Here is an 11,056-nt window from a genome sequence, read left to right as displayed (position 1 = left end):
AAAGAGTTAACATTTTTAATTATTCAGTTTAAACAAATCTAAACTAGGAAAAATGATTGCACTATTTTACAGTTGGAAAATAAACAAACAAAGCATTTGAGTATGCAATTTAATTTAGTACTGTGAGAATCCTTAATAAATTACTTATTCATATGAGATAATTGACCGTAATAAGAAACAAACCACGAACTATTAAGAAGTTTTTTTATAATCAAATAATTATTTTAACTTAACATTTGCTTAGAAAACATGGAAGGAGAATATAAATAAGAAGGGGGGTTTGTGGAGATTTTAGTAATTTTATTTAGTTGAAATCATAAGTTAATTGAAGCTAGACCGTCATGGAAAACCTGGACGGCTGTTTCGTTCTATTGTGGGACCCTTCAGCATTTCGCATCCACGTCCAGTGCTTGCAGGTTTTCCATGGTGGTCTAGCTTCGATTGACTCATGATTTCAACTATATAAAATATAAGTAAGTTAATATGAATAAATATTGAGTCCTCTTGTCATTGAACGAGTGAATTGTCAGTGTCACTATTAAATAAGCTCTATAGTTGCTATTATTTCAGTAATATTTATGTAACTGATTAACAGATGGAATCACCATCATCAACACTCATATTAAAAGGTCTTTCTTTATAGGTGATTATTTATATGGTTGGCAAATTGTTCATGAGGTTTACTGGCATCATGTAACAAAAATGTTACGTAAACACTTCGCTTACTTATAAGTAGTCAAACTTTTATGTAAAGAAATAGATTTGTATTGGACAGATGAAAAATTCTCTATTTGTATTTCCACAGAGTCTAATGGTTTGTCCATCTAAATGATTGTAAAAGATATATCTAGTGGGAGTAGTACGAACAAATTTGAAAAGTTTCATCATTCAGCTATTGGTTGCTTTATACTTCCCTTTTAAAACCCATATAAGGTAATATTCTCAAATGCATTTAGCAACAATTCTCTTTGTTCGAACAATGTAACCCATTCCAAAAGACCAAGTAAATTTATAGATGCAGGTTAATGAAATTATAAATGGAAGTATATTTCTGTCCTATTCACTATTCAAAGGTAAGGCGGAAGATATAATACGAAGCCATGGGTAAAAAAATGTGATTTTCAAAGATTTGGAAAATCAGTTTTTCAAAATCTCAGTGTTCACGAAGACAGTTTCCCTTCGATGTGCTTAATTTTAAATATATTGAAATTTAGGCTTGTTTATTTGTTTTTTGTCATTATTTAAAAAACATTATGGTTGAATTCATGAGCCATTTGAAGCTAGACCACCATGGAAGTCCTGGAAGCACTAGACGGCCGTTTCGTCATAGTATGGGACTCCTCAGCAGCGCTCATCCACGATCACGCTCTGTTGGATTCGGACCCAGGACCTATCGGTCTCGCGCGCGAATGATAATCATCATATGCTCACTAGTGACTGGCTTCAAGAGGTATTTCCTGGAGTTCTAGTGAGAAGCCGTGACCAGTGGAGTTCAACCAGGTCTGTTGTGAGATAGTAACTCACTGAAGACAATAGTGGTCGGTGGCGCAATATCGTGGACTGGTTGAAGTTAAACATTAATTCTGCTGGATGCAGGCTTAGTGGTCTTGTCGTTAAGCGTTAGCGCGCGAGACCGAAAGATCTTATATTCGAATCTCGCGATGCGGGATCGTGGATGCGCACTGCTGAGGAGTCCCATACTAGGACGAAACGGCCGTCCAGTGCTTTCAGGTTTCTATGGTGGTCTAGCTTCAATTGACTCATGATTTCAACTATGAAAATATTGAAATATTCACAAAAACCCCTTCTGAAAAAATACATTAGTTGATTGATAAAATATGAAGATTTTTAAGGATATACAATACAATTCTTTTCTAGAACACTATATCCATATATTTTTTTAATTGTCGTAGCAGTTAACTCGGGTCACTTAACTTCTAAATACTATTTTCAGGTGACTGACTATGAATCGATTGGACAGGAAATGATCATAATTAGTTCATTCTAATAAGGATAAATTATTTTCATATAAGTGAATACCGCTTAAATTATTAAGCCAATAAAATAGAAAACATTTCATTAAAAAAGGGCCAGATTTTTACACTATCGAATATCATTAATTTTAAAACAGTATCCATTGTTAACTATTTTCAGTGAGTGATTTACTGAAAAGAAAAAAGGACTGAAGAGATTGTTTGAGATCAAATCAAAGAGCTGTAAAGTACTCAGTCATCGAACGATTATTCAGTGGTCTTCGTTTTCCAACTTCATTTACATTATATTCATCAAAAGACCTAACAGTCATCTCCTCACTGTCATGTGATATTCCATTTCCTAACTGCTGAAAAATTGTAAAGTAGGATGAATAGGTTATATTGTACTCTTCTGAGTTTCATTGGTATTTCAGTCCATGGTGGTTCGTAATGGAATGTATCTTCAAACTAGAACTAATATTAACAAATTACCCAAGTAACCTTAGTTATATACACATAGTTTGCTTTATCATATTAGATAGAGCAAGTTGAAAGATTTAGGTAGAATAGTATGAATTCCTTTGATACCATAAGCTCGATTAGTTATTTTTTACATTGCTTTCTGAGAGAGGAAACATAGATACAATCAGATGACGGGCCCCAAGTGACATTAAACGTTTTTTTGCGTATTTCACTGATAACTGCATACCAAATATGCTGAAAACAAACATTCTGTTTCCTTAACTATGTGGAAGTTATTCGCTGTTTCTTATGAAGAGATTAATTATTGTTTTTCATTTATTATCAATGTAAGATCAACATTTAGTTACAATTCAACATGAGCTGAATAATTATCAAAAACTAGGAACCACTGAATAATTATTTCATCAAATTAAACTCTTTTGTAGAAGTAACTATCTGAAATAAGAGAGCCATAAATAGGTTACTTTCAGTAAGGCCATGGGATATAAAGAGCAGACTTATTAAATGTCAGGATGGTTGAATTAATCCACATTGATGCTTTTTGAAAAGCATTTATTCCTATTCCTAACTTTGAGAATATTTGTTTAGAACATAATAAACTAAAACTTCGATTGAATATTTCTTTGGATGTTGGGAAATCCAATAATTCTCAAAAATTTTGTCCGAATCAGTCGATAAATGGATTTTTTGAACGATCATGATTTTGGATCTTCAAACCTCACACGTTCTGTTGAATCAAGCGCCATGAAGCGGAAACTCTGAATGGATACTTTTCATGGACATACTAAAACATGATATAAATAGCCGCGCTTCTCCCAGTTTGTCACTACTGCTTTCAGCCGGAATAAATATTTTGTTGTATTACGTCTTCTCAATAGTCAGATTATGGATCAAGATTCATTGGGGAAGAGTTGTGTTGAGTTAAGCGATTGTCCGAGTTTGATACTGATATACACGCTTCCGATATGCAAGCCCAACCTGCTACTTAGGTAAAAAAAAAATATCAAGGAGTAGTAAGATTTTATATATATTCCCCTCAGAAAATTAAACTAGATTTGCGACTAATGGCGTATATTGGATAATTAGGTCTGAACTTGACCCATAGTGTGTACCCGTCTGCATCTCTCACTCATCGCTTGACCTTGAACCAATGTACCTGATTGGTCCAGCCTGTCGAGTTAGTGTAAGTTAGATTGAGGAATAAACTGTGTTGCATTAACTCTTACATAGCTAGAGATTGGTCAACACATTGATCAGCTTTATCATTATTTGATCAGACCAAAAGTAATTTTTATTACATCAATATTATTTGGAAAAATTGTCTCATCATAAGTTGAAGCTAATTAACCATTTGGTTGACCAAAACTATAAGTATCAGTAAAGATAACATTTAACTATTACAATAGGATTCAATAGAAAGTATGTTATACTCAAACTTGTCTTAATGCATCAAATCCTTATTATCTTTTGTATGACAAAAAAAGTATCGGTTGAATATTAATCAAATAGGATACATCCTAAAGTACAGTTAATACAAAACACAGTATCACTTGTTTCTTTCAGAGTAAATATTAGCAATTTTATGCTAGTATAAACTTTCCGCAACATTTATAAATCTATGGTTGGATTTATGAGTCTTTTAAAGCTAAACCACCGTCAAAAACCTGGAAGCACTGGACGAATGTTTCGTCCTATCGTGGGAATCCTCAGCAGTGCGCATCCACGATCCCGCCTCGCTAGATTCGAACCCAGGACCGGTCAGTTGAAGTTAGACATTAACACCGTTGGATGCCGGCTCAGTGGTCTAGAGGTTAAGCGCTCGCGTGTCAAATAATTTTTAAAAGAAACGATTAGTAGATCAATTTATTATTATTACTAGTTGACTGTAATCAAACAACAGGATTAAAAGAAAATTCCTAATACCTATTTTTTTCGTGTTGTTTGAATATGAAAATGTACAAAAAGAAAATACAATAACAAATAAAACAAACGAACAAACAAAAAAAGTTGTATAAATTAAGCAAAGAAATAAGCAAATGAATACAGCTGATAAATGTATATCTATACGCTTATGTAATGCAAGTATACATGATTGTATAGAGAATGGAAATTTCCTGAGTTATAAATTGAACATTGAACAAAATGTTGAATGTTCCAAAACAACAACCAATATACATGAAGCTATAACTAAATGTGAGGAATTAATACTTTCTTCTTTCTTTAAAAAAAAATGCAAACAAATACGATATACTGATAATATGTATACAATAAGTAGTATTATTGTAGTTTCATTAAACCACTTTTGAAAATCTTAAAGAGAGCATATAAAATAGCGAGTTTTTCTTTCGATAAAACTCCTTGTGTATATGTGTTGTGCGATGATAGCAATTTCTTTAAAAAGAAAAGTAGATGAGAAGAAACAAAATGATTTTAGAGGAAGGGGGGGGGTTGTTTCAAAAACCAAAATCATTAACTTCAACACGAATTTTAATTTTACTAAAATTAAATTTCATTGATAAATCTTCACAACGTACTAAATGTCCTAAACTACCACGTCGAATAGCCCAATATGGTCGATGAAAACGTTTACAACATAAACGTGCATAACGTTCAGTCCAATAATGTATATGTATAGAATCTGAAAATAAATAAGCATTTTCATTACATAATAATGAAAGAAAATGAAAATCTGAACAATATAAATATGGGGAATAACTAACAGTTAATGTACGTATTTCACAATGTGTATCTTTGAATGCTGTATAAGCTAATAAACGTATATAATCCGCAAAAAAACATCGACGACTTTCATCAACACCAGTTAAAAAAATATTTGGTTTTGTTGTTACACCCATATAATTACCATTTGTATTAAATAACCAAAATATATGAATAAAATTTTCATAGAAATATATCATTTGTAAAATTAATCCAGTTAAATTTAAAAAGCCTAAACTTAATATAGACATATTTACAATAAAGGTTGTTTGTAACATACATATAAATAGCTTAGGTGGGGGTTGATTTTCATTAATTTGACATAGAAACAATGGTGCAAATGGTGTACCTTTATAAATACCAATAATAATAAAAGTAAATAATATAGTACATCCATGAAATACTAATAATACTATATGTTTAGTTAAATATCTTGACCAATAGAAATCGGTATTTTGCCATGCAGCTAAATAAGTATTTAATGACCAATCTGCATGACATGCATGAAAACATGGTAAATCTAATAAACCTGGAGCTGATAAATCAGCATCACCAAAACTTATTGGTAAAGCTGGTGAAAGTGTTGGACTGTCAATAATACCACCGCCGCCACCACCACCCCCTCTAATTGTGCCAATTGTTGCAGATTGTTGTTGTGCATGAATTACAGTTGGTGCAGTTGTTTGTGATAGAGCTGACCCACCACCGAATGTTGCAGCAGTTGTACGTCCACTAGTTCCATCATTTTGTCCACTATATCCTATACCAGTATGAGGATAATATAAACCATTTTGATGTATTATAGGACCTGTTGGAATAGTTGATGCAGGTGATAAAAAAGTTCCAGTCGGTGCACCAACATCAGTTGATGCGGTTGCAAGTGTTTGTAAATAAGCAAGTTCTTGTGTAACAGCTCTTCTAAAACTATGCAATTCAGCACGTACTAAGCATAAATCACGTCTAGCAGTACGATCTGTAGAGCGATGATATAAGTAATGAGGTATCCACATTGCTATTGCATATATAATTAAAACAAATGGATAACATTCATGCTGTAGACGAATAGTGCTTATTTCTTTATTAGTTACTTCTGATTCAGAATGAATTTGACTTGAAGATTTAAAAGAATTTGGTAATGGTTTAACTGTTCCTTGTAGTACTTCCGTAGTCAGTTGGAGGCCACATGCACGATCTATGAATGTATTTGTAATTGTGTAATAATCAAGTTTATTTTCTTTTGTATCTGGAAGACAACGAGTAACGCCCAGAAGAGCATGCAATAATAAGAGAACAAATGCTTGAATAACAGGGATACATACAGTCAAAATGAGTAAAATCCTATCAATCCAAAAGCTTGTTTTAAATCGTGAATACGTGGTGGCAACAACTCCAGCACTAGTATAAACATCCGGATTAGCATATACATTACGATCTTTAGATCCATGAAAGAATGGAATATCGATTGAAGCCATCAATGTATCATTAGAGTATTTCACGATATCTGGTTTTTGTTTGTGAACAATGAAAGAAGGTTCAAAATAGTTATCGAATTTCAAATATTCAGTAAATATACATTTATTGACCAAATGTTGAAATCAATTTAAATAAGTTCCACATTTAATCGAGAAAGTTCATGAAATCAATTAATCGGATGGCATTGACAATGTTTCTCATGACAACTTTTAACCATGTTCTTTCAAATTATATTTAAGGAATCCTAACATAATTGAGACAATACAACTGTTGTATAAACAAAAAATCATAAAATGAATTAGAAGCACGTTATTTGTATGTCGTGTTTATTCTCCCTACCTTTAAACTCTTATAACAACTGGATTGGTGAAATCTATTTCATTGACCTCTGTTTTAATTCGCCTATTATAATATCAGTTTAATGAAAATAACCAATCACATTAAAAATCGAGAATTAATCAACAAAACAAGTGATGAGACCTGGGTTAAATCCAATGTTTAAGACAATAATGATTTTACGACCAAAATCTTGTTAGAAAAGTATTTATCGTATTTTTAATATCATAAATAAATGCAAATTAACAGTATGGTGTTGTGAAGATTGGTAAGTTTTTGATTGAGATTATGAGTCGATGAATGTTGGACCATCATTGAAAACCTGGAAACACCGGATGGCCGTTTCGTACTAGTATTAGCTAATCCGTGTCAGGTGAGAGACAAATATCTACTTCAGACAATGGAAGATGGTCGTGTGATTTCGTGGATTGGTTGAAGTGAAACATTAAAACCGTTGAATGTCGGCTCAGTGGTCTAGAGGTGAAACATAAGCGTGCGAGACCAAAGGTCCTGTGTCCGAGTCCCACGTTCGTAATCATGGATGTGCACTTCTGAGGAGTCATACTAGAACGAAAAGGCCGTCTAGTGCTTCCAGATTTTCAATGGTGGTTCAATATCCATCGATCCATGATCTCAATCAAAAAAATCCAAATTAAGTCTTACAAAAAAACATTATAGATATAAAAAATCAAGTTTTGAATTTAGACCCCCCATAAATTGATCTGATTAATTAAATTCTTTATAGTGTCAATAATTTTATGGTATGAATCTGATTAGATCAGATGACTGAGAGAAAAAAATTAAGGGAGACAGAAATCAGTTACTATCAACTCATAACGAATCCTTCAGTAATAATTAAGTTTAGAACTAGAATTAAATTTAGAAAGCAACTAAATGATGTGTTATTACATTAATAACTGTATATATTAACTCAATTTAAAAGGAAATACAATTAAATAAGCTATTTAAAGCAATTAGTCCCTTTGATAAATTTTGATAATGTAATAAGAAGACAAAGATTATCAGAACTATGTGATATATTAGTGTAATACATTTCGAACAATCTGATCACACATATACTTGTTAAGAACATTTATATATAAAAATTAAAGGTCAACTAGACTGGAAATGGGTAGGGGGAAAGAGGAGACAAGGATAATAATGAGGAAAATAATGTGAAAACAATTTGACAACTAATCACTCTGAATAATAAGCTAATATTACCAGGGTAGGTTCAATGTCCTACCCTCCATTTCTAGTCTACTTGACCTTTTATTTTAATATATAAGTGTTCTTAACAAGTTTATGTGTGATCAGATTGTTCGAAATGTATTGCGCTAATATATTACATAATTCTGATAATCTTTGTCTTCTTATTACATCATCGAAATTAAATAAGCACTTGGATAATAATGAAAACGGTATAAAATTGGTAAACTGAGAATAACTATCTAAGTAAACAATTTAGTAAAGTGAAATGTTGACTCATTGGTTTAAAAATACTACGATTGTCATAAATCCTGAAAGTTTCACATTCGACATGTAGTGCATTCTCGAGTTTGAACTTCTAAGGAGTCTCAAATTAGAATGAAGCAGTTTTTTTTCTTTAAAAAATATGCTCAGTTAATCAAATCAATTAGCTTTCATATAGTTGATTATGATTGTGTGATAAAATAAAGTGAATTCATTTTATTGTTTTAAAACCTTATAATCCATTCACTTAGTATTGTTTGTTTGAATCTTCCCATTGATGTTTAGGACTGCAGCTGGTCAGTCTCTAATTGGCATATGTGCATACTGTGCGCATTGCCTCGATATAGCCTAAATTCACAAGTATTGTAAGCAAAGATGGATAGTGGCTAGCAGTGGAATTCAGGAAGCGCTTTTCCTCCTATTCGGGATTCGTCATCTGGATGTGCCTGCATCTGAGAGTTGATGTTCACTGTGGGACTCGAACCCAGTACCTTTCGCTTCAAACGCCATCGCGTTATTCACTGAGCTACTGAGTCCTGATAGCCAGTTGCTTGTGCAATGGGGCGAAGTTTAAATTCACTTAGTATTGTTTGTTTGAAACTTTCGATTGATGTTAAGGACTGCAACTGGTCAATCCATCTTTATTATTTTAAAACCTTATAATCCATGTTTACTTATTTAATTATGTCTGTTATCCTTCGTGGAGGAGCATAGGCCGCCCATGAGCATTCTTCATTAAACTTTTATTATTATCCATTCACTGTTCATAAATTAATTTTTGTTGAGAATACATATCTCTTGCTAATTTCCTGTTATTCATCTTTCTTCTTTGTTTTAACACGAATAAGTTTAAAGCATGAAATAAAACACAATATATACAATGTATCAGAACGGGGTTTTGTGGAGATATTTAGTAGTTTTATATAGTTGAGATCATGAGCCAATAGGACGAAACGGCCGTCCAGTGCTTCTAAGATTTCCATGGTGGTCTAGCTTCAATTGACTCATGATCTCAACTATATAAAATATACAATGTAAATAAATGCACACAGATATATAGAAATATCCATTAAAATTTAGTGTTCACATGCCAACAAAATAATCTATATATTTGTACATTGAAAATTTGTCCAAAATCACAGAATATTATTGATGGGAAATTTTATAGGTTAATTCTATGTATTTACTAGATATGGGAATATGAATAAGCGATTAAACAGTCTGCCTATGTTAAGTTAAATAGAAAAATTAAAATTGTTTAGGTGTAGCCTAAAATGACAGATTTTATTATTATTATTATTATTATTATTATCATTACCATTAAGCAAATTTTACACAGGAAAGTCATTTCCCAGTGAAAAGTAGCTTTAAACTTAATGCTGGTCGGCGGCCTATGCTCCATTGTGGGTAACAGGCGTAAGTAAGTAAGTAAGTAACCAACACAATTAAACAATTAACCACATCGAAAGGGGTTTTGTGTATATTATAGTAGTTTTAATAGTTGAGATCATGAATCAACTATTAAAACTATTATGATATCCACAAAATCCCTTAAGATAATAATCAACATATGTTCACTACTGACTGGCTCCATGAGGTATTTCATGGAGTTCTAGTGAGAAGCAGTGATCATTGGAGTTCAACCAGGTCTAATGTGAGGTAGTAACTCACTGAAGACAATGGTGGATGTGTCGCTCGATTTCGTGGATCGGTTGAAGTTAGACATTAACAGCGTTGGATGCCGGCTCAGTGGTCTAGTGGTTAAGCGCTTGCGCGCGAAACTGAAAGGTCGTGGGTTCGAATCTCGCGAGGCGGGATCTGGATGCCCACTGCTGAGGAGTTATATACTAGAACGAAACGGCCGTCCAGTGCTTGTAGGTTTTCCATGGTGGTCTAGCTTCAAGTGATTCATGATCTCAACTATTAAAATTAATCATATATTCAATAATGATTAACTTTAAGAAGAATTATTGATATTGCAATGAGAATCTGTGGTCGGTAGAGATACAGATGACATAGATAATACTGGTTGATGTTTATACTTTATAGTGAAGTCAGGAATATGACAGGTGGAATCCTTCTTATAGATCTACAGGTAATGTGTTCGACACAAGGACTGGATTCTATGGAGTTTTCGGAAGCAAATTTCTAAGCTATTCTAGAATACAGACCAAAATTAACTGTCCCTTTCTGGTTTTTGATGATACCTTCATTTTCGATAAATTCTCTTCAGGTTCTACAATTATATATCCAAATTAATAATCCGAAAAATTGGCCAGGTTAAAGGCAAAGTACATAGTTTAATGCATGTAAATTTAGGAATGTCAAATCAATTAGAATAAAATTGTTAATGTTGATATGACTCATATAGAATGTTAACTTTAAGATCTGTGATCAGAATATAAATATGGGTCAGATAGGGTGAGAGAGATATGATAGTGCAATTACAATTCGATCAAGTGGAAGACTAAATGTGTGAAAAATTAGTGAGACGTAATAAGGAGGGATCAATGCGATGTGAATGAATCATGTTTAGGGGGGATTAATAATGATATTTAACCAATAATAATAATAATAATAATAATAATAATAATAAGATA

At 32.5% G+C, this 11,056-nt stretch overlaps 1 protein-coding gene and 1 non-coding gene across 2 annotated transcripts; one reads left to right on the top strand and one right to left on the bottom strand.

Annotated features, from left to right (window-relative positions):
* Nucleotides 1-4,909: 4,909 nt before the first annotated feature.
* Smp_132010 (hypothetical protein) lies at nt 4,910-6,774 on the bottom strand (the record flags this gene model as incomplete). Its single annotated transcript, XM_018789414.1, has 2 exons — nt 5,455-6,774; nt 4,910-5,223 (listed from the first exon to the last, which is right to left on the bottom strand). Exons 1-2 carry the CDS (start codon nt 6,644-6,646, stop codon nt 4,910-4,912), a joined length of 1,506 nt encoding a protein of 501 aa, XP_018654860.1. The 5' UTR covers nt 6,647-6,774.
* Nucleotides 6,775-10,199: 3,425 nt separating this feature from the next.
* Smp_tRNA_00407_Pseudo_CGA.1.1 lies at nt 10,200-10,269 on the top strand. Its single transcript has one exon. It is a non-coding gene (tRNA).
* Nucleotides 10,270-11,056: the final 787 nt, after the last annotated feature.

Source organism: Schistosoma mansoni, chromosome W (assembly GCF_000237925.1).
Source record: "Schistosoma mansoni strain Puerto Rico chromosome W, complete genome".
Lineage (NCBI taxonomy): Eukaryota > Metazoa > Platyhelminthes > Trematoda > Strigeidida > Schistosomatidae > Schistosoma > Schistosoma mansoni.
The sequence above is the reverse complement of the archived record's forward strand: the minus strand, read 5'-3'. Positions and strand labels throughout refer to the sequence as shown.